This window comes from Salarias fasciatus, chromosome 12 (genome assembly GCF_902148845.1).
Source record: "Salarias fasciatus chromosome 12, fSalaFa1.1, whole genome shotgun sequence".
Taxonomy (NCBI): Eukaryota; Metazoa; Chordata; class Actinopteri; order Blenniiformes; family Blenniidae; genus Salarias; species Salarias fasciatus.
In genome coordinates this window covers 10,228,084-10,252,298 of record NC_043756.1, presented here as the reverse complement: position 1 = coordinate 10,252,298, position 24,215 = coordinate 10,228,084, and the positions used below count along the sequence as shown (strand labels likewise).

Genomic DNA, 24,215 nt, shown 5'->3' with positions numbered 1-24,215 from the left:
TTACATTGGTGGTTTTAAGTGTATTCTTATACTTTGTCGACAGAATGACTTTTGATAAACTTTGTGTTATAAATACTGTAATGTACGAGGGCTGATTGGATTTTTCTAAACAGGGACTGCAACTCGCCTCGATAAAGAGGTTTTTATCAAACTAGCCACACAAACTATTTTGGTTCTCTGCAACTTTAAATAACTTTTTGCTAACAAAGAATATATGGAAGGAAAGGAGCCGTGAAAAGTACTTTTCTACAAGTGCTAGATATATTATCTCCAATAAATATTAGCACTTTCTCAAGCAAAGTTACTTTTTGTTCTCTTATTTTTTTTTTTTTTTTTGAAGTGAAATCAGTTGGTCTCACTTCCACTTGAGTTCCTTGTATAAAAGAGTCACTCAGATCTCCTCAGAAGAGCTTTTTGCTGAATCCGGTGCCTCGGCGAGGCGCCGTCGTCTCCACGTGGCGAGAGCGCGCCGCTGGAAACCCACTGAAGGTTTGCACTCTCTGGGTCACCTGAACAACGGAAGATCAGAAAGGAGCATGCTGCACACAGGCGGCAGCCCTCTTCCCTCTGCCTGCCTCTGCCGAACAGCCTGCGGCCTCAGGCCAGCAGCCACCTAATTGCTGGGGAGAGCGAGTGCTTCCCTACCTCATTGCCTTGGATGATGTGATAGATCTGCCTCAGGTAGTTGCTGCCACCTGCTTTGTGGCAGACCTCCAGCAGCATCAGGCCTATTTTCTGCTCAGTCAGTTCAGCCGCAGCAACTCCTCTCTCCCTTCTTTGCTCAAATACACTGTGAGAGAGAAAACAGAGGTGGGGAAAAAGGGAGGACGGCGAGGAAAGCATAAAAACAAAACAGGAGGGGGGGGGGAGGCGTCAGCTCATATCTGAATATCACCCCTGGCAAAAGGAAGAATTAACTTTTTGGGAGAAATTTGGGATAAAACAGAGAAATTTTTATGCGAAATTAACAAACTCCTGAGCTGAAAATTAATGTTTTTTTCTTCAGTTTCTAGAGCGAGCGCTCACTCCAGAGGGCAAATTAACCTAACATGTAATTCATGGCGGGAAAATAAATTACAATCCGCGCCAATATCAGAAAACCACGCTGTTCAGTCGAGGCTCACGCCGGCGACAGTGAGTGAGCAATACAAAGTAATTATTAAGGCTTGAATAAAAAAAAAATATATATTTCCGATGTTTTCATTACAATTCATGAGATACACAGAAGTGATTCACCAAAGGAAGCTGCTGTACCGAGAGTGATTTTGTCTGTGTGTGTGTGTGTGTGTGTGTGTGTGTGTGTGTGTGTGTGTGTGTGTGTGTGTGTGTGTGTGACTGTATGTCAAGGTCCTCAGTCCTCACACATGTACAGTCCCCTACCCTGGCAGACGCCCGCATCATTTTCCTGCCCTTCCTGTATGGATGGGTATCACGCCACCGTCCATCAAATCTTCTCCTTCACATACACTCGCTGTCATTGTTCTCCCTCTCGTTCCCTCTCTCTCTCTCTTCCCCTTTGTAATTATAAGGTGGCAGAAACAGTGTTGCCTGTCAGGCAGCCATTGGCTGTTTGACATTGAGAGTGGCAAAAGAAGAGGAGTCCCATCTCGTCCATATACATCGCCTCATTCTTTTGCCTGCCGGCCTGGCAGTGGTGTTGTCGGCGGCGGTTGCCGTGCATCCGTGTCAGCACCTGCGCTGTATCCTTTCCTGTCCATCACTGTGCAGGTGAAGCAGATGATTGGATTCAGTCAGCGGGGTGATTAATGAGGGCCCCTCCGGATTTGGGACAGCCTATCAATCATGTCATTAGGGCCAATGTGCCCTGAAAGAGGCAGACCTCCGCCAAGGAATAACTGCATTCATCTTCATCTGTGTATGCATCCCGTCAGCCCAGCCAGGGTCACCATGATGGAGAACAATAATCTTCTCCTCTACAAATTACTTTGCAAAGACAAGGTGGGTGCTGTGGCGAGGAGGGGTGGGGCTGGCGGGGGGTTATAGTTGGGTAAGGTAAGACGGAAAAGTGGGATGAAGAAGCAGAGAAGGGCCCGCAAAAAGGGGCAAATGTTTTTTTGGTAAAGGGGTTTACTTTGTTTGTGTGTGTGTGTGTGTGTGTGTGTGTGTGTGCGCGCGCATCTGTGTGTGTGAGCAGTTTTTGGAGCTATTACATCCACCTCTCTCTCTCTGACTCTCTCTCTCACTTTCTGACACTGTATTGTGATTGTTTACAAGCCAGGCGTCACTTCCCTGTGAAGGTTAGTTTAATGAATAGTAATGATCCCACTGAATGCCTCCGACAGGTGATACATAATCACTCTTCTTTCACTTATCCACTCAACTCCCCCACCACCACCACCCCTCCACTGCTCCCTCCACTCCAGTTTTTCCTCTCCTGCTCATCCCCTCTTCCTGTCACTGTGACAGACAGCATTTCCGAGAACTGGCCATAATCCACTCAGTGTTTTTATTTATTTCATTCTTTCTTTCTTTCTTTTTTTTTTTTAAATTGTTAGACTGCTGAATCGCCTTTTTATGAGGATGGATGCATCTAGAGTTTGTTATGATGAAGTGTGCAAGCAAAGACACCGGTTCTGGGAACGGGCTGCAAAACAAGAAGCCAAAGGTCACAGATCATCCCAAAATGAAAGCTGTTTTCCCATCACTCCAGCCTGCAAGTCCACTCAATCAGGTGCCGCGTCCATAATTTACCATAGCAAACACATTTGTTTCATTGAGTTTCATTGATTTTACTCACAGGATTCCTTTAAGTGAAAAACGAGTCTGATGATATGACGCATCAGAGTTTAAATGCTCAATTAAAAAAAACTGATCCACACTAATATTTGCTCTTTTTTATCAAAAATCTAATTGCACCATCAGTCAGGCTGACAAAATTGAACCTTTGGCTTCAAATTCCACCTCTTTTTATTGATGAATCAGTAAAGAAGATATATAGTAGGAAAATTAATTTTTGTAAAAGCATGTTTATTCCAATCAAAAAGCTCCAAATTAAATAAAGCCTTTTTTTTTATTATTGATTGCTCATTACTGATGGAAACCAAACCGCACTTTACTGAAAGCAGAGTCATCTATATAAACTACCATCAGCACATCTCTGACCTTGACCTCACGCTAAATCAGTGCGGTTGACCTCTCACCTGTCTGAGCAGAGCTTGCGAGCTTTCTGCAGCTGCATGTTTATCCACTTGGGTCGATTTTCCTCCAGAGCCTGCAGTACTTTGTGCACCGTGGGCTTGGGAACACCCTGTCAAAGATCGTCAAAGATCATCAAAGAAAACGAGTTATCTGCAATGAATCTGATCTATATAATACATACACAAGACACACAACGTAAAAGTTACAGTAGTGCGTCAATAAAGTCGTCTCGTCATGCCAGTCGTCGCTCTTACCTTTTGCTGAATGCCTATAGCAGCCTGTAGGCACTCTGCCAACAGTGACAGACGCTCCTTTGCCCAGCGGTCCAGAACCAGACCGCTGATGTGCTCTCGTGTGTCTGGGTCTTCCAGGCCCTGGATCAGGCAGCTCAGAACGGCCCAGAGCAACAGGCCGACTAAGCGCAGCTGCCGGACATGTTGGGAGAGGTGTTTCTCTCCCACTTGGAAGAGGAAGCGGACGGGGAGAGGCAAAGATGCTACAGCCAAGGGCAGGTTGGTAAAAATGAAGGACAAGGCTTGAATTGATAATGATATGCCAGCTGGAAGGAGAAAGAAACCGTGAGTTTCAAAAGCAGACAAAAAAAAAAAAAAAAGAAAAGAAAATCCCTTTAAGACTGATCTTAAAATGTTGTGCACACTGTTCACGTACTCTTTGTGACTGTGTCTTTTCCTCTCGCATCCAGATGTGTGTAGTTCCACTCTTTGGGTATTTTGGCCAAAACACTCTCTGGCACCGTGCACTTGAGCCAGGTTCCACCGGGCTCCTCTGCGGTTTGCCAGCCCTGCACCATCGAGACCAAGTGCAGCAGGAGGCTGTCGGTACACTTAGTGACTGCTGCCCGAACGCATCGGACCACTTCAGGTACCGCGCGAGTTGTGTCTGACAAAAAATGAAAAGTAAAAGCAAAAATGTAAAAAGTCTGAAAAACATATCACTAAAGGTCTTAATGCTAATAAAATCATATATTTCATATTTCCACAGATACTTCTCTTTGCACCATATAAAGTAAATGATCTTCAAAACTATTCCTCATAAAAAAATGTTAGTTACTCCTTATTCTAAACAAAAGGAGCACACAAAAAAAAGAAGACAAAAAACTTGTATTAATCTGCACAGCGTTGCAAAGTCAAGTAAAGCTAAATTCAGATGGTCTCAGTTAAACCCTGCAGGACCTCTGCCGTCTTCTCCAGGCGCTCTGTGTCTTTCATTGCTCTGCCCTTTCATATCCTGTTCGTATTGATAGCAGAGCAGCTACAGCATGAAGTTGTATGGCACCCATAAAGTTCCTATAGCTCTGGCTGTAAAACCAAAGGCTACAAAAGGGAGAAATAGTAATGTAGAAGCACTCGAAGTGCACTGGAGTCTCAGGGGACGCCCAACAAATGTGTGACCTCGGATCCACAGAAAAAGAGGAGCGTGACACAGAAAACGATACAGCTTTTTGAAGGGAAAGCGCTCCGTGGCAGGTGAGACCTAGACCTATTTTTCAAAGTCACTTGATTCTCAGACTTTGTACTGCCTGCTACTGTATTGACTTGTGTATTGATTTGAAACAACCCGCTACAGTGTGATGAAACATCAGTGTAAGTGGAAAAATAGTGGATCTCTGGAACGTAATCTATGAAAGTTAACTCAGTGAGCAGATTAAATAGAAATGGGGGCACTGGGGGTATCCTGTAACCAAAATTATAATACAAAGATTTGGAACAGTCTAATAATTAAACTAATTACCCTGTGAGGATAAATGGTGATGGGATGACATTGAGAATTTCTCTGTGGCACACTGTATCTCACTTTCGTTCATTCCTTCTGCCAACCCATCCTCTGCTCTCTCTCCCATACAGATACACTTCTGGAATCATCCTAATTTATGCTACAATAATTACCACTCACCAAGGATATAACAATCACCACTAAAGAGAAGCTCCACACTTGAGTTCTGATGAAGCTCTGTATTAAAGCTTGAACCAGAACAGGGCGGAAATTTAATTTGTTGTGTAAGTGCAGCGTTATAGTCGCGCTTACAGACGTATGCAACATCGACACTGGCTTTTAAGGAAGAGATGATGGAGAGAAAATTAAAAAAATAAATAAATAAAATGTGTTATTTACTATACACTTATTATCTAATTAGGACTAAACTCTTCTTCCACTATCTTCAGTTTCACAAAGTATACTTACTGAAAACTCTAAAATCGCCCGTAGGATTGAATGTCACTGTGTCCCAAAGTGATTAAAGTGTCAATCTACTGCATCTCCGTGAAAATGCAACATCTGAGCACCTGAGCCGCTGCCTGTTGTTACTGTACCTGCCAGTGTGTAGAGATGTTCCCATACGTGAGCCCTCTCCAGGTACGGCTCAAGGGCCTGAGTCAAGGCCTTGGGAACATCGTTCAGGCTGGAGAAAAGATTGAACAACGCAACTATGAAGTCATCTCCTGCTTTGCAATCCTCTGGGGTCACTTTGAAGCTGTTCTCCTGGCAAAAATCTGAAAAAAAAAGAAGAAAAAATGGATTTAGTCTGGTGGGAAAATTCTGTGAACAATACCAGCAAATGTGAGGACACTTGAAAATATCAATGAATTTATGAAATCGGGACATTCGGGAGCAGCTGACGCCCACGCAAACAATTGCATACACATAAAAAAAATGGAAAGGATTACTCATATGCACTCATACAGTCAGAGATGTGTAGGTGAGAGTAAAATCTGACAGTTTTTTGAATGCAGAACTCAAAAAATATCAACCTTATATAGAAGAATGTAAAAATCTATGCTGTGAAACAGCAGCTCGATTTCTGCGAACAAAAACACAATAGAAAATGTCAAGGCTGCCCAACCTGACACATGTTAACAGAAAGGGTGAACAAAAGGCGTTGTGGAATAGAGAGGGAAGAAAAATCCACATCTGTGTTAGATGGGAAAAAAAAAAAAAAAACACAGACCAGAAAAAACACAGAAAAAGAAACAGATTTTCAAAGCCCCTGGCTGTGGGATCCGCAGTATATGGAGACAGGAAGTGAAAAGGAAGAGGTTTTGACAGGGTGTCCTTGTGGGGGTTGCTGTCTGAGCACAGGGCTGAGGATGGAGGTGTGTGTGTGTGTGTGTGCATGTGTGTGTGTGTGTTTAAAAGCCCATATGGATATATGTGTTTTGCGTGCATATAAGACCGTGTGCGTGCGTGCGTGCGTGCGTGTGTGTGTGTTAAGTTGACAGGGGTTGCTGAGGAAAGGCCCATCGCTCCAGAGGTGGCAGACATCCAGCGGTCTGTCAGTCTGCTGTGTGGGAGATGACAGCTATTTGAATAGCGGAGTGTATGCAATCTAGCAGTCATTGAGGGGGCGCTGTGATGGAGGGCAGCATGGCTTCCTCCTGACTAATGCTGGGCTATTTTAAAATGACAGGGCTAAATTAGCCGCTGCATTACAGTGACAGTAATATCAGCAACTCTAATAACATCCAGGTAGGAAGCGCTGATACCACTCAAAGTCTGAATAAGAACTGATTTCCTCTATCTCCACGTCGCCGAGGCTCCCTCGCTGTCTTTCACGATCCTTTTCATCCACAATCATACATCTAACATTTACAGTTAAACGTGTCAGCCGACATGACCTATAATCAGCCTATTAGGCAGCATTATATGGATTACGCTGGCATCTTGTTCGCTGCCTGTCTGGTAATTGGTCCTTAAGGATAGAATGTTCTGGAAATCGCTGCTGTGCTTGCGGTGGTCTAAGGAAACGTTGTGACTAACGTTCGTTTCCACTCGGGGTGCACATGGCAGGTTAACTAGGTGCCTTTTAATAACGATCCCATCATAGAGCTGCGGACGACTTCAGAGAAACAGATGTCAGCGCGCTGGCACATCTCTGAGGAGTTTCCACTGCTCTTGCAGCACACAATAATTCCAATGTGTTTTTGTTTCTATGCTGATTTCTGAGTTGCTCTTTCTACTTTTCCTCCCTGAACGTCTCTGAGCTTATCCAACCTTGATGCATGGCCAACGCATACACCTGTTTATCTTCCGGACAACCAGTCAACCAGTCACCAGGGTCCTCTCTCTGCAAACCTCTGTAATTGGAAGCAGACACCCCGAACATAATAAAAAGTCTGTGTGTGTGTGTGTGTGTGTATACCTTCCAATTTAAGGTAAAACTGCGTAAACTGAGACTGTAGATGTGAAGGAGGTACACTTTAAAATCTTCAGACAATGCAAAGGTCATTTACTGCGCTGACTAGTGTTCTAACAAGTTATTCTGCTTTGATAAAGCAGACGGTGTTTTTGAGGTAAAATCAGCAAAACAGAGTTGGGAATTCGATAAAGCCATGTTAGAGATCAACACTGCATTTAAAAATGTGCTAGCCTCCTACTGTTCTAACATTAACTGGTATTACAATGAAGGATGAAGAAGAATGAAAAGACTCCAATTACATTAAAGTGTGAAAGGAGCTTGGTATTTACTCAACGGTAATTTTTATTAACTGACCACCAAGACACAGCGGAATATAGACGGCACAACAGCAGCTTAGAGCGCAGGTATTCGGTCAAGCTGTTCCTTCTGTCTGTCTGCTTCTTGGTTAATTACCCCGTCACCATGATAGCACGTGAGAGTCAGCGCTTCTCGTGTTGATTTACGGCAGCCGGCAGTGAGAAGCAACGCACAGGCTCCGAGTCAGTCTCAGACCGAGCGCACGAACAAGACAGTGAGAGTTGTTATTAATGAGGTCGCTATAATGTGAATTAATGTGCGAGTGCACAACAGTCTTTAAAGGTTAGACTGTTGCTGTGTGGAGGAGAAAGGAAGGAAGGGAAAATCTTTAAAGGTCAGAGCGTGTGCTCCGCCTGGGCCTGTTGAGTGTTTATTACTGCGCTCTATTGATTTAGTGATGATGATGACCAAGGTGAAAATGATGATGATGGCCGAGATGCTGATGATAACTTCATAAAATGAGTTGAGCTTCTTGTAGGTTACGCTAAACTTGTTTAGGATCTCAAAGAAACATAACAAAGACACTGGTAAATACTTTACACACACACATCGTTTGGGAGAAGAGATATAAAAAAAAAAAAAAAAAAAAAAAAAAAAAAGACTAAAAATGGGGGCTATAATTCTCCTGTAAGACACTTGCAGCAAATTTTCCAAACAATGTGTATACAAATACTGAAAAAAAGACTCACAAGAATTTTCCAGGAGTATTCTGGGCAGGTGACAGTCTCTGAACAGCAGCATTCGCAGAAGCAACTTGGGATTATGTCCTGGGTCAGAGGTCAGCAGCCTCAGCTGACACGCCAGAGCCGTGCGGCCCATAAGGCCGTCTCTGAGAGGCGAACGGGGGGAAAAGGAAAACAAAGTTGACAGTTTTGCAGTGTCAGGTGAGGATACAGATCTATTTAGCAAAAGAGAGATGAGACAAAGAAGAGGAAAGGCTTCATGAGTGAAAGACGAAGAATGAAGTCTCGGACCACAATGGCGACGATTTTCACTTCCTTTATTGTCGTTCACTGCGGATATAAGCTCAGGCTCCAAATGCCCTTACTCTCTCTTACTTATAGTGTGCACCGGGAAGGAATTAGCTTTAATCTTGGCCAGCTAAAAGCAAATTAACATTTGGGAGACAGCCAAATACATGAATATACAGCAGTACCCCCCTCCTACATCTTTTGTATAACCAAGAGGCTGCAGCCAGCTGTGGGTAATGAGCCGTATCTGTAGAGTGTGTGTGTGTGTGTGTGTGTGTGTGTGTGTGTGTGTGTGTGTGTGTGTGTGTGTGTGTGCGTGTGTGTGTGTACCCTTTCACAGCCCACGTTAGTGCTCATGTATGTGTGTAAGTGCGAGCGCACGCTGACATATGCACGCCTGCATGTTACTTTATACATCTCAATAAAATCTAATGGAAGGAATGGACGGAGTTTGTATGAAGAGTGGAGGAAGCTTGGGGGGAGGGGGGAGGGCAGCGCCGGGGGTGTCTGCCCAGAAATTAACCATTCTATTTGAGCCAAAAGACTCGAGCAGGGTGCACCCTGCTGCTTGAGTGAGGAAAACTATGCCTCAATCTGACAGCACAATTTATGATGTCACTGGCAACGCAAATCCAGAAGAAATCCTCTTTTAACTGCTCTGATAAATCTATCCAGCTACAGCGCGGGGTCAGCTTACAGACCAGAGACATGCATGCAGATATTTACGGAGAAAAAGCGGCGCGTCAATGTGGGCGAACACTCAAACATCAAACACAAAATGTCAGCTGTTTTCTCTCAAGTATGAATAATTTATTCACATCAACTTTGATTCTAATATTGTTTTATCACCGAGTGGTCAAAACAATGGCTTTTCCTTTATGAGACTCTGGAAATATCTGGCCAAAGAATACGACTCCTGGATGAAGACCTGTGGATCTGGCCAGGGGCCACTGTTCGGCCCCCATGGCGCCCTCGCCTCCAGGCTGGAGTTGGGAGCGAAGAAATAGGGCGGTCATAAAAATAAACTAATTTCAGTCCCCCCCCCCAAAAAAAAACCTAGAAGCAGGGGAGCAGGGGTTAGCTTGATTTGTGCTCCATCAGCATGCAATGACATCACCTCTGGCTGGGAGGCAGTTGAGAGGTGAGGAGGGTGGAGGCAAGGTGGTTGACTATACAATGGAGGTCACACTGAGCGCTGGATACAGATGTATACATAATATATATCTATATCTGTGAATGCATGGTTGTATATATGTATCTGTGTTCCCTCTTGACACCTTGTGTGTAAAACTCTCAGAAACCATCAAAATAAACAAACCCGATGTCAGCGGCGAGGGTAGTTTTATTTATTTTTTCTTCTTTACCTTGCATCTGTGTCGTATTACCACAGGAACTCTCGCTTGAATCCTGAACAGCAGGTTTTATATCTGCACGTACAGTATGCAGCTGTAACTCAACTTACATACACCCACACATGTTTCTCCATCCAGCGGGTGGATTGGTGTGATGGTTTGCAGTACCTGAGTGAGTGTGTGTGTGTGTGTGTGTGCATTTGTGTATGAGCATCCACGCTGCATGTGCACTCATTGTATGTTTGACAGATGGCTTGATGGGTGTGTTTTACATACCGTATGCCTTGCTTTGTGAAGAGGTCAGGATTGATAGCATTTAGCCAGTGTACAACAGGCCTTTCAGGCTTTTGTGGCGTGGAATCCTTTGTAGCATCAATCATAAACGTCCTGCAGGAGTAGAGATTGCGCATGATAGGTTTAATCAACACATCTTCAGCCGGACTCTTTCTGTCTAAAATTCACACATTTCTTTGCTTTTGTTAAGATACTTAATGTTGGATTACAATTCATACGTTACCAACCTGTACAGCAAAGATATGGGTGCTGTGACAATGACGAGGACTGTCAGCAGTTGGTCACACAGGCTGTGTATCTTGTACGGCCAGTCCGAACCACCTGCCACGATGGTTATCGCTGCAGAGGGGTCGAGGTGCACCAAGGCCTCGGGACTTTCACACACACTCCACAAAAGTTGCTCCACATACAGCAACACTGCTGTAATGTCACATCTTGAAAACAGAGTGAGACATAAAGCGAGAGGAAAGAGTAACGTTAAGAAGTGAAATCACGAAGCTGTCTGCCATCAAGACGAGACTTAGGACCCTCATTGCACAGCCGGTCAGATAACAGTCCCTCCTTGTGATTTTATGGTGGAAAAGTTAAATGAATAGATTTTGAGCTTCACTATAAAAGTCAGTATTTTCATGTTACACACACCCACTGCTTTTACACAAGCACCCATAAATCTGTTCTCTCAATTGGTTGGGGAATGCAGCTCATCAGCTCTCATCTCCACATCCTGTCGTCCCTGTGCTTTAAATAAACTGCTATTAGTGACACACACACACACACACACACAGATGAACTGACACGGGAGAGGTGAAGTAGCATGAGGATTCTCATGTGAGTGATAAAGAGACAGAGGAAAAAAAAAACAAAAAAACATCTGTTTAGCTTAACCTGACACTTTGCAACAGTCCCTCTGGAAAAAACACACATGTCTGAGGAACTTGAGCCTGGCTTTGTGTTGACTTCACACAGAAGAACAATTTTTTCACTCAGCGTGAAAAAAAATTCTTGAAATTAAATAAAGAACAAGGGGGTAAAACATGCTCTCAATTATTTTTGTCATATATCTGGTGGCGAGATCCAGAGGGTAATTGAAAATTAAGATTTTATAAGGTGATATGCAGTTTGATGTTTTGATAGACAGGAGTTCACTTGTCATCAGACCAAGTGAATTAAATAAGCTTGAAATGGAGAAACTTCAGTACAGTGTAGCAGATAGCAAACAACGTGTTTGCAATTGTTGAACTATTTATTTATATGAAGTTACTCCAAATGCGATACATAATGAAGTACCTGATTTGCAGATGTCTCCGGTATGAAGGTCGAGCCCTGGCATACCTCTGCACCAGCAGCTGTAGAGTTTCCGACAGCACCTGGCCGAGCACGTTCTTGGCCATCTCCGCTGAAAGGACCGCCCACAGGTCGCTGCGAAGCCCACACAGGAAGTAGAACCACATCTGCACCGAGAAGGAACAGCGCTCGCCCTGTGGAAGAAAATGTGGCGTGGCAAAGAGGGGGTAGGGGAGGTCGGAGATGAAGATATGTTGTGATATGGACATTGACAGTGAAGCGAAAACGCAGAGAGGACGTGATAAAAATAGAGGAGAGAAAGAGAAGGCGAGAGAGAAAAACCTCCAGGAGAAGAAAGAGAGAGAAAGAGATACAGAAGCAGGTCTGTCAACACCAGGATGTCTCAGTGGTCATGCCACCTGCACTCTGCACCTGGGTTTCTTCTCCCACTGGGACTTCAGGCTGCTTTAAAGTCCTGAAATGGAGATCACATTATACCCAGTGCGCAAACGCTCACTCACACTGAGAGCGGAGAGAGAAAAAGCAGAAATATCCAGAAGTTTTCAGAATAAAGTGAGCAAAGGCAAGCGAGAGTGAGAAGAAAGGCAAAAACAAGGGGAGGACAGAGGGAAAAGGGATTTTTATCCTGGCATCTTGCAGCTTTGACACATAAGAAGAAATTTGAGATTCATACTTCAACTCACCTTCCCAAAACTCTTTAAATTCAACCTCTGCCAATAAAGTGAAGGTGCATGTTCCAGAATATCGACACATCCAAAACATCTGAACTTCCCAACATCTTAAGCACATCATTCTGCGCAGACACTTGTCATTTTCCTCCCACTTCACCTCATTTGTTTCATACCGAAATAATTTTCTACTGGCCAGTTATTTAGGTATCAATCATTAACGGGGAAGTCCAGAATTCAGCCGCCGTCCTTAAGGAGGCGCCAGCACAGACAAAGACACTGGATGTGAACCAAAAGGCAGTCTGAACCAAATGTGTGTCTTGATTAATTCAAGCTTTGCTTAGTCAGTCAGGTATGAACAATATCCTAATGGAGATAATAGCTTGGCAAGAATGAGACCTGGATGTGGAATGGGAAACTCATGATGAATAAAAGTTGGAAACTGAAACGAGTGCTCACAAGGCTCTAAAGTTAAAATCCTGACAAGGAAGGTAGCCAAGGTTAGGTTCAAATCTACCTTAGACCGACTTTACTGACCTCATATCTTGATATATTACTGGAGCATATTACATGTTTTCGTTCAAAGCAATATTTCAAATATTGAATTGCTAAATAAAATAACAAAAACGAGAACGTAAGGAGGAGAGGGGTCTCTCTGGAGCTGCACCTGGCTGAGAGAGAGTCAAGACACAAGCTGGGGATCCAGGAGGAGGAAGCCTTGATGCATACAACAGCACATATGTAACAGACTTCAAAAATATAGATACAGAGCACCACATGAAACTCACATCTTGCGATATGGCTGCACACCCACATACATTCATTTGTACAGAAGCACACAGGGATGGTTGAACAAAAGCACACACCTGCACACAGCAGGCCTGTCTGACACCAGTGACCCAGGGAAAGAGGGTGGAACAAAGGGAGAAAAAAAAGGCAAAGGCGGGATAAAGTAAGAAAGAGAGGGAAGGTTTAGATTGGTTTAAGGGCATAAAGGTAGGGGAGTTCCAGGGGCCCTATGCTGTTTCCAGACAGTCCCAGTGTAGACTACAGACTTCAGACAGCTGAATCCCTGGAGCCCCCAGGGCAGCATGGAAGCCACAGATGTTCTCAGGGAGCTCAGAGTAGAAGGCTCAGCGAGAAGAGGGAGAGTGGGAGGTAAAGGTGCATTGTGGGAATGAAAAGAAGAAGAAAGAAAGCTCTAGAGTATAATTCCTCGAGTTCCTCAAAATATAGGAAATGAGCCTAGATATATGGCATTTCTTTCTCGAACAACACGGGAAATCAACACAATACTATACCTTTAATATGTTTCACTTTTCGATTTTGAGGAGAACAATTAAAACTCAAACAGGCATGAAACCAACAGTTTATTTCTGAAACATAAAAAAAAAAGCCTTTCTGATGAGAGTTATGAGTTATCGCATATGAAATAGTAATAGAGGAAAATAATGATATTTTACCTCGTAGAAGGGTTTGGGGTCAGCCCAGTGGTGACTCTCGGCATCCTGCAGAATGCAGGTAGCACAAATCTGGATGCAGTAGCTTGTTAGTTGCTCTCTAATGGCCTCCACTGTATCTTGGCACCTCTGGATAGGTAGAAGGGTCAGGGGTCTGTATACAGAGCAAAGAACCCAACCCACACAGGTTACATTATATATAATACACAAGGCACATTAAGGAGAATGAATGAACTTATGGGGGTCAAGAGTTCGACGGGGCACGACCCTGTAATCCAGATGCATAATTGAGTACTATATGTTCAAGGAGCTATCAAACAGTCGCATGAGATGAAATGACATGATTTATTCTCAAATTTCAGTGTGACATTTCACATCCTTTAAATGTGGCTGTCCTAATACTTTCCAGAGAGAGGAGAGAGTTTGACGGGGGTGGAGGAAGTTTAAAATCAGGGGCGGCGACTGAGCGGTGTAAAGAGAGCAAAGTGCTTTATGATGGAAGGGGGGGCTCGGTGCGAGTGCAGCTGGAGGGGCACACAGGGCCAGAGGTGCGACAACAGGAGCACAGGGAGGCCTTAATGGCGGATCCACAGGCAGCAGAGCTTTAAAGGGTATTAGAGGATATATAAACTGACCAAATGCAGATGCGATGGGGTGTCATCGCTCTGTGGCAATCATTTCTACTCTCGTTCAAAGCTTTCACCTTATCACGCTGCATTTCTCATATTTCTCAAATTTCTAATCATTGCTAAGTTAACTCAATGTGCTTAATAACTAAGAGTTTCATAATTAACAATAAATGTTGAAAGGGAAGTAAAAAAAAAAAAATCAGTGATTGAAGCTGGAGATCAAGGTAGTGCCCACAACTCTTCAGTTTCTCACCATGAACTCAGAAAGCAGAGATAAAGCACAATTAGAAATACTTTATTAAATGAAATGTTAAAGCGTATTGTGCTACGCAGCAGTTCCCACACCGTTTCACTGCTGGAGCCTGAATTCTATCAATGAATGAGCATGAAAAGCACATCCGTCTTACATTTTAGGAGCAGCTGTCTTTGAATCCTTCAGTCTGGCGCTGTAATGCTGCAGCCGTTGGTGCACGTAAGTGCAGGTGGCCAGCAGAGCGGGCAGGTTCTTCAGGGGTGCAGACGCCGGAACCTCCAACGCCCTCTCCTGCAGGCGATCCAACATGGCTAACGCCGCTCTGCCACATGCCTCCACGAAGCTCACGCGCACCCCCAGGAGAGAACTGTCACCGCAGGCCGCTGCCAGTGGCAGAAAGGCATCCAGTTCAGTCATGATTGCCCCACAGAACTGAGGAGAGAGGGAGACGGCAAAGATGAGACGAGTTGATCTCAATAACAGAAGAAAAATCTGCCAGTAAGAGGAAAAACAGAAGAAGGAAAAAAAAAAACATCAGAAAGAGACCTCATTAGATCTAAATAATGGAACATTTGCGAGGAGTCATCGGAATGACAAGGATTCAAGACTGAGCCGAGTATTACGCGTGGATTTTCTTTGACATTGTGCAAGCCATTACAGCTCAAAAGCAAACAGTGATCAGTGCAAATGTAGAATACAGATGTCTGAAGACGTGCCCGCGACGTCAACCCTGCCGCTGAACATGCAGAATCAGTATCAGGTCAAATAAAACCTCGTACGGCGGGGGATACATCAGCACATCAGTCTAATGTTATGACACCGCTGGAGCCGTATTCAGACAGACGTGTTGTAGCGCACACGGCGAGGTGGGGAGACACACACTTTGAGGGAAGAAACAGATAAGGTCGAGCAAAGGTGAGAGGGAAAAAGTGAGGCTGTGAGTGAGCTGCTTCAGCAATGTAGAGTAAATGCAGCTCGTTCTACAAACTGCCAGAGAAGTAGGCGGGGGTTCTCGTCCTGGAGAAAGGCCCACCGGGATATGGCTGTCTACCTCTTCTTCCCCCAGTGGCCAGGGCGACGGGCTGATTGTGACTTTAAATAGTTGCAGAGCACACAAAGGCAGTTTGGGTTTATAAGTGCTTAGTACGGTATTTGACTGATAATAACAATAGTGTGCAGCTAATCACTCTCATTGAGTCATCTTTGAATGAATTCTTCCTGTGGTGACACTTTCAAGAATTGTGGGAACTTGTGAGGAGCTGATGGAATCGTAAAAATTATTTTAAAAAATAAAGATAAATTAGACATCTCTCCAGTCCTTCAAAATGTGAACCATTTCATTCCAAGATGAACTTTTTTCTTTTTAAAGGATCTCACACACACATGCACTGCTCCCCTCCACTCACACACAATCACACTCACACACACATATTGCCGACGCCACTGACTCAGCTACCGCATGTGCTTCTTATCGACATCACACCGAATACAGTGAAAGATGATCAGGCAAGTGCCAAGGAGTCACACATGTGTGTGAGTTCAAAACCAAATTTATACACCTATATATGTGTATGTGTGAGTTATGACTCAGGTGTATCCATATAAAATCTTAAAACAAAACATATTATCTGAACAGGTCAAATAAAGGTGAACAATGTAACTCGGAAAACCATTTGCCTGTTTAAGTACTCAGTCAGCCAAAACATGCATTATTGGTGTTTATGGTGAGTAGCTGACCGGGAAGTTCGACATTCTGTCACATTACAGCTACAGTATGTGTGCACTATTGACATTCCCACAGTCTCTTTAAACAGTCGTGTCCATAAAAGGTTCCACTTGTGCCTGGGCACAATAGCCTGTTAAGACAATTAAGTCAATAACTGTCTGTATGTAATCATTAGGAGCTTAGTTTGAAAAAAAAAAAGACAACCATGCAGCAACGGCAGAAAACTCTGAAGAGGGGTCCCATTCAGTAACGGTGCAGGCACACATGCACTCAAAACACACGGAGAGTGAGCAGATCGTCATCCACACAAGCACTCTCACACAAAAACAACCACACGCATGCGTCCATGTTGAAGCCAGCCTGAAAACCTAACTAGCGAAGATCAAAGCTCGGAATCCCACCGGGACTATTGTAGCAAGGTGAAAGAGATTTTATAAAGTTTTTTTTTTTTTTTTTTAAGTGCGAGGGAGGCCTGTTTGTGTGTGCGGAATGCGGAGCAGAGATACAAGTGGAGAACTGAACACACAGGTGAGGGCTTCACTGAAGTCTGAATACAGAAAAGGCACTTCTGCTGATTTAATAGAAAGCTAGCATCAAGGTGAGAAGGGTCTGGTGAAACAAGCGGAGTTCGACCCCAGATTCTGACAAGAGGGCAACTTCCAGCTGTTGAAAGAAGCTATTTGTTATTCATCTACCTGCCAATAAAAAGTGCACCAAGTACTCCGATGGATGAACGGCATCATTGTAGCCTGCATATGTATGATAATATAGACAGTGAAGTGGGTTCATATGAAAAAAAGTGAGGATTGAGACATGAACATATGAATATAAATGTGTGAAATATTGATCCGTCATAATGCCTTTGAACCTGCAATATTTCATGGTTACGCCTTGCAAAGTAATTTTCTCACTGCTCAAACAGTACAGCATGTGTCAAAAAAGACAGGAAAGGAGTACTGGGGAATATAGATATATATTTATATATGTATTATCTTATGGTCTTGTCTTCCATGTCTCCCTGGCTCTGTCGTATTGAATGCAAATGCATGCATGTATAACCTTTGGGCTGAAAGGCTCTCATCTCTGAAGCATTGACCTACACATAAATACATTGTACAGGTCCTGAGTAGAGACAAATTCTGACACTCGTTAGCAATGAGAGCCACAAATACTGTCAGTGTAAAAGGTCTAGAGGAGGAGAGAGTGGGAGGAAGAGGAGAGAAGAGAGGTGAGGCAGTAATGATAAGAGTGTGTACAGTGAGCAGTGTAGGGGAGAGTAGTGGGTAGCAGAAGAGTTGAGAGAAGGATGGAGGAAGGTGGGTTCGAAAAACTTTCAGCGAGTTTCACCTGGAACTCACTGAAAAGTTCTTCGGCAATATTAAAAAAGGAAAGAAAATGAGGAGAAGTTAAAAAAAAAAAAAAAAAAAAAAAACCACGGGGAAAACAGCTCAATGTCGGTAAGTATGTGGCTGTCCAGCCCCAAACACTGGAGATCCTCTGTAGAAGTCGGTACTAAGCCGGTCTCACTGGTCTTCCTCCTGAGAAAAGTCAATCTCTAGTGTCTACTTCACCTCTTCCTGCCATTTCCCAGGCCCTCCTCTCTCATCCGTTTGGTCACACTATCCCTTCTTTATCCTGCTCGCTGCGCCAGTCTCTTTGCCTTTGTGATGCATCCGTCTATCATTAGTACCCCCTTTATCCTCCATTTCTCCCATCCCACACCTTTTCACGACACGTCATCTAACCCTGATAATATCAGCCATACTGGATCTCTTTTTTTTTTCCTGCTTCTCTTTTGCTTTTGTCCCCTGAGTCCTCACCTCAGGTAATACTGATGACTCTTCCCAAGGCCCTTTCTGATTCAGGGTGTCAACTGTGTCAGGCCCGAATCATTTTGGCTCTCTATTACAGAGGGAGCTTTCCACCGGTGCAACAAAAACCATTAATCTCCCTGGGTCTGGGTGCGGCTTGTAGACCTGCATTGTTCAGTCAGTTAGTAATAAAGAAGGATGAATAGAATCGGGACCCGGCTGAGTATAGTAAAACAAGTTTCCACACATGAGGGGGAGTGACACAGAGTCAGTTAGGCCTTTTACAGAGGTTACTTGTACGTTGAATCAACATATGCCTCAGATTTCTGGGATATCATTCATTTATATACATGTGGAATACAAAGACTGAGTCCTGAAGTATGCTGACAGATGTGTCTTTTTGATGTACTGATATTTCATTTTAACACTGTTAATCATGCAAAGCACATTGAGTTGCTTTGTGTATGATTTGTGCATTATAAATCAAGCTACCTTGCTTTGGCTTGTCTAAATAACCCAAGGTGCTTGAGCAGTGTTGGGTACCTTGGCGATCATTCTGGGGGTCTGGCTCTCGGATTGGGTGCAGAAGGAGTCTTCTGTGAGATGTGTGCTGCTGGCAGCGACGGCGGTGTGTCCAGCGACTGGGCACAGGGTGACAGAAGTGTGTCCAGAAGAATGTAAAGCTTCTTCTTGCTGCAGATTCTTGGCACAAACGTCGTCCAACACCACTTTCACACAATGCTCCATGTGAGGGACGAGTCCCTTAAATGCTGACCTCCAGTTAAACTCCAGAACCTGTGCCTGAAAATCAGGAGATGAACCGACAGCCAATTAATGTCTAAATGCTGAAGGGAACGTTTCACCTGTTCCATTTCACCGCTACAAATTAGCTTGCCTTTTAGTAATTATAGAAAAAGATAATAGGCCCGTGTGACATTGAATAGTTTTAACAGAACAAAAACTTTTTTGTCAAGAAAAGCTGCCAAAAAGTCTCACCTCTGGTGTGTGGAGAGGAGTTTCTGTGGTGGATCTCTTCCCATCTGTGGTAAAATCTGACTCCTCTTTACTTTTTTTCAGGATACCTACAAGAGCAAACATTCAATATGTGAAGTGATTAATTGAAAATATTGTACAGAAGGTTTAAAATACAGTATGCATGGAGAGATAATCGAATCACATCAACATCTAGTACTTGTATGTATTATTTAGCATAAATGCTTTCTCTTCATATTAAATTGTATTTACTGAATCCCCCCCATCCCCCCTCCTGTAAGTCAATGCAATATGGAGCATCAGTACTGTACATCCCTCAAAGGCGAAAGAATAAAATACAAATGACAGTACTTTGTCAGTCTAAATTTAGGAGTCATATTTCATTAAAACCAATCAGATCGGTGTGCGTGTGTGTGTGCGTGTGTGTGGTGGGGGGTGGGGGCGTCTTGAACGCAGGCATGCAGCATGTTGGGCTGGGTTGCAATTAAAAAGCATGAACATCAAGGCCACAGTTTCCTAATCAGAAGGCGAGGAGTAAGACCCCAGGCGAAGCAATTTAGCCGAACAAGACCGTGTGCAATGGAAGAAGGAGGAAGCAGCAAGCGCATCACTTTTTGACCTTTAAGCCCATCTGATGAATTTCTGGTAATTAAGCCGTTTGATTGCCTGAAATTAATGATTTGGATAACTGCCCTTTAAAGGCTGTTTACCTCTCTGTAAATTGAGCCTTTCTGCAAGTCTTGTTTTTGTAAATGTAACCTTTATGGAAATTATTCCATGCACCAAAAGCTTTCATTTAACATTTCTGCTGTGGCAGTTCAAAGGGGAGAAAGGGAAAAAGATACTAAAGGCTTATATAACGCCCAAGATAATTCCCAACTAAAATAACACACTTCAACCACAACTTAGATCGCACGCTACAATAAGTCAATGTGTGTGGATTACAAGAATATTTTGTATTAAAAAAAGTCCTAAATACAAAGTCGTATTTCAAATAAAGCAGAATTTTCTTCAGATCAAGACCTCAAAAAAAAAAAAAAAAAAAAAAAGATTCAAAGCATGCTATCCCAGGATCCTTAGAGGTCTGAGTGTGTGTAGTTTGTACCTTTCACACCAGGAGTGTCTCCTGTACAGTCAATGAAGGTCATGTTGGTGGCCAGCTCTTTCACTTCTCTCTCAAATCGCAGCAGGGTGAAAGACAGCTGAGTTAACGCCCTCAGCTGGTGGGAGGTCAAACTGAAGCTCCTGCCTTTGATGGGAAGCTCCATGGGCGCTGTGAAGGAGGAGAGAAGATAAAAAAGAGATCAGTGCAATGTGCTTGAAAATGCAGTACTGACTGAGAGATGCACTACAGTTTACAGTTCATCTCATGAAAATAAGTTTTCCGCCCAGCCTTCCCCCCGACATGCACTCATCCTAAAACACCCCCTTCCTGTAGGCTTCCCTCGCACGACACCTTTTATAAATATCGACCCATTCATGTTTTCCCAATACACTGTATAAACAAAGAGGCACTGGAAAAAAAATATGCAAAACTTTGCTCCCCGACAAGTCGCACATGCACATCCCTCTCTCTTAGCGCAAAACTTTTCTCCCCATAACCCGCCGATGACCCCCTCGGCAAATATGGATTTCCCATTTTGGAGGCTGCCAAAGCCATCACCCAGGGGATGTTCCGCATTAAGCTGGAGAATGGGCGGCTGGGAGATGCGTTGCCATACTCCCAGACACATGCACAAATACTTTTGTGTGTCCGCTTAAATGAGCTCCTCTAGTGCAAAGGCATTTGGGAATGGATGTGCTCAGTATTAGTCTTAACTCTGAAAACACAGCGATGATTGAGCAAAGAGATGGAAAGAGAGGGAGGGGGAGGGGTTTTTCAAATAATTGCAACATTATTGCCTATGGATCCTAATGTAATTTTGCTATATTGTTAAACAAAATCTGACAATATGACAACACTGTGTCCCTGAGGATGCCGGGTTTAATCATGCATGAGGTTGGACTATGTGTTGTGTGTGGGCATCCGTGTCTGTTTATCTGAGTGTTAATGAGAGAGTCGATGAGCTTTGGTGTGTTTGCGTCTGCCTGGCGTATACACACATGTTTATGTGCATGTAACGCAGGTCATTATGAATAACTTGATTTGTAGGAGACACTTTCACGCGCATTTGCACATGTCAGTCTTGCAAGATAATTGTCGCACTGCACCCAGATTCTGTGGTCACCACGGAATATATTTTGACCTCAAGTTTGTTTGCAAGTCTAAGTGTATACATGTATTTATGTGCAAGAGAGTAAGCATGCACGTATGAAATCGCCAGTGAATAGCTGTGTAATTATTTGGGGTGCGCTTAAGTGTGTGTGCTTGCATTTGTGTGTGTGTGGGTGGGTGTGTAATTAAGCTGCATGGGTCTGCAGCTCAGCAGCTCCTCTGTAATAGGGTCCAGTGGGAGTCTGTGCTAGAGAGACAACCTCATGCTGCATGTGTACACGCGTGACCTGGTTGACACCCATGTGCCAGCCTCGTTCTCCAGCTTGCACATTCACGCACGCACCACCAATCTTGTCTATTTCTGAAGTCGCCAGCAAATCAAGAGCTTTGGATGCCTAACAGAGGGACAAAGTAAAGCTGTCAGCAACTCAAGAGTAAACAATCGAAACCCGATGAGACAGGACATGTTAGACAGATAGCCACACAGCCAATGGATTCTTTAAAAAGCTATCACTACATTCCCCCAACCTCACTCCACCCCCATTCCCACCTTCTCTAGGGCATTCATCTGAGTACAGCAACCATTAACCACCACTTCATCTGGAGCGTCACCTTTTCCCGGGCTTCGGCTCTGCCTCTCTCCATTCATTCTATTTATTCCCTCAACCTGTGACCCTGTGACAGTTTCACTTGCTCACTAAGTCACACTCTAAATAGTCACACATGACCTTGATGTTTAGCGATGCTGTGCCCCGGACTTTCATTGGGCCCTGCTGCACAGGCTATATAGGTATTTATAGTCATCTCCCTAGCCAAATAGCCCTATAGCCATAGCAGTCTAGTACATAGCCATCCAAACCTCATTATACCTTTGTCACAACAGTGAGGCCAAATGGAGGCTCCCATCAACAGTTGATGGAGAGGGTGTGCTTAAAAGCACCCAGGTGTGTCATATAGCATAGTACATAGTATGTCTGATAGAGCAGAGTGAGGAAGGGCACGAGCAGCCAGAAGAGTTCAACCAAAGGTCAATGTACTGAGAATCAATAAGACAGGAGCTGGTGCTGAAAGCAGGGCAGAAATCATATGTTTATATAAGAGCTCCTCCACGTAGTATTATTCTGCACGGATTTTCTCACAAACAAAAAGATACATGGCGAGCCATACTGCTGCGGTAACAATACCAGCAGAAGAAATCTTATCAAAAGGCCTCGATGCAAAGAGCATGTGTTGTTTAACACAATGTGTGGGTCTAAGTTATGTGTTCAACAGCAACATAAAAAAAAAAGAAGTCTTGGAATATCACACTCAGCCGGTCTTCAGTGGCCAGTCTCCGTCTGTAGCTTTTAATAATAACAACAATGTAACACAAAAAGAAAAAAATAAACAGCAGGTATTTTTGGCGAGCCATCAGTCTTCTAGTTCCTTGTCTCAGTGGGTTCCACTAGCTCTCTCTCTCTCTGACACACACACACACACACACACACACACACACACACACACACACACACACACACACACACACACACACACACACACACACACACACACACACACTGTGCTTGACTGGCAGCGAACATCAAGAGAAGAGAGAGAGAGGGAGATCTAGGGAAAGGGAAAGGGGTGGTGGTTAGGGATGAAAACATGGGGAAGAGAGGGAGGGGAAGAGAGGGAGGGGCGGGATAAGGGAATTCCCTTAGCAGTTGTTATTGATTCCGGTGTTTACGGGCGAATAGTTTAGTGCCGTTTACAAAACAGAACAGATGCAGCCAGTGAGCAAAAAGGTAAACAATTGCTGTGTGGCGGGCTGCCAAATCCCCAGTCTGATGTATTAAACTCACGGTGAAGAGCATTTCCCCTTTGGCTGCACTTATTGCCACTTCATTTCCTCTTCGCTCACATACACACTCTCCTTCTTGCCATCTCTCAACTTCTCTGTGTTTCTCTCTTTCTCTCTCATTCCCTCCTTCATCTGCGGGGGAAAAAAGGACAAGGTTGGAGAGCGCTATTTTTTTTTTTGCCATTTGGCTATTTTTTTGTCCTTCTCTGACCCAGGAGGCCCAGTTCTTCCTAACAGAGCCATTAGTAGTGGGAATTGCATGTGTCTGACATGGCCGAAAACCAATTATTAGACACTTTCTACCAAATGATGCCCAAGTCTTTGGGGAATGGGCAATCATGCAATAATTTAGCCACTGATTTAATTTCTCTCCAGCACAGCATCTCTCTCACTCTCTCTTATACTCTCATCCTGTGTCTCTCATCCCCCTTCTTTCCCTACTTGCCTCTCTGTAGTGTAAATCACGCCATCTGAGCGGCGCCTGTTTCTCTTATTGACATACCTCCAATTGGTTCTTAGTCTCTTATCATTTGATTACAATATGTGAAGCTGAGTTTTCTTTATTTGAGTAGATCTGTGACGTACACCACCCTCTACAGGTGGCTTGCAGCATTCAGCTTTATTAGATATTGGGAAATAAAGGAATAGGGATTTTATGAAAACGAGGCAATTTTAGTGCACCTCACTTGGGAAAATCAAGACACTTTAAAATAAATTTGATGTGAGCTTTTATTGAAAAATGTTTCATTAATAAATCAGACTCCTGAATTGCTGCGATTCCCTGTCAATGTGGGATCCGTGACAGCAGACTGGTAAAACAGGGACCCTCAGAATAAGACTATTTTCAGAATAAAACATCTTAACTAATATTTTGAGGAAAAACTAATCCCAAGACATGAATTTGAGTGACTTTATATAGACAGTGGCTGGGTGTCTGTTGCCTCGTGGTAAATAGGAGACCTGTAATGATGACTGGTTCCAGCCCTCCTGCGACTAAAGCGCTCACGTTGGATGGATGGCTTTTCCAAA

At 43.8% G+C, this 24,215-nt stretch overlaps 1 protein-coding gene across 1 annotated transcript in view; it reads right to left on the bottom strand.

Annotated features, from left to right (window-relative positions):
- The window catches only part of kiaa0825 (KIAA0825 ortholog), a 105,905-nt gene that overhangs the window by 63,180 nt on the left and 18,510 nt on the right, over positions 1-24,215 (bottom strand). The window contains exons 7-20 of the mRNA XM_030104892.1: positions 20,237-20,404; positions 19,135-19,220; positions 18,682-18,939; positions 14,756-15,033; positions 13,723-13,873; positions 11,574-11,764; positions 10,514-10,720; positions 10,269-10,379; positions 8,359-8,498; positions 5,490-5,669; positions 3,829-4,059; positions 3,414-3,718; positions 3,162-3,268; positions 646-790 (exon numbers count right to left, since the gene is read on the bottom strand). Of these exons, the coding sequence (XP_029960752.1) occupies positions 646-790; positions 3,162-3,268; positions 3,414-3,718; positions 3,829-4,059; positions 5,490-5,669; positions 8,359-8,498; positions 10,269-10,379; positions 10,514-10,720; positions 11,574-11,764; positions 13,723-13,873; positions 14,756-15,033; positions 18,682-18,939; positions 19,135-19,220; positions 20,237-20,404 (2,558 nt within the window). The remainder of the gene's footprint in view (positions 1-645; positions 791-3,161; positions 3,269-3,413; positions 3,719-3,828; positions 4,060-5,489; positions 5,670-8,358; positions 8,499-10,268; positions 10,380-10,513; positions 10,721-11,573; positions 11,765-13,722; positions 13,874-14,755; positions 15,034-18,681; positions 18,940-19,134; positions 19,221-20,236; positions 20,405-24,215) is intronic.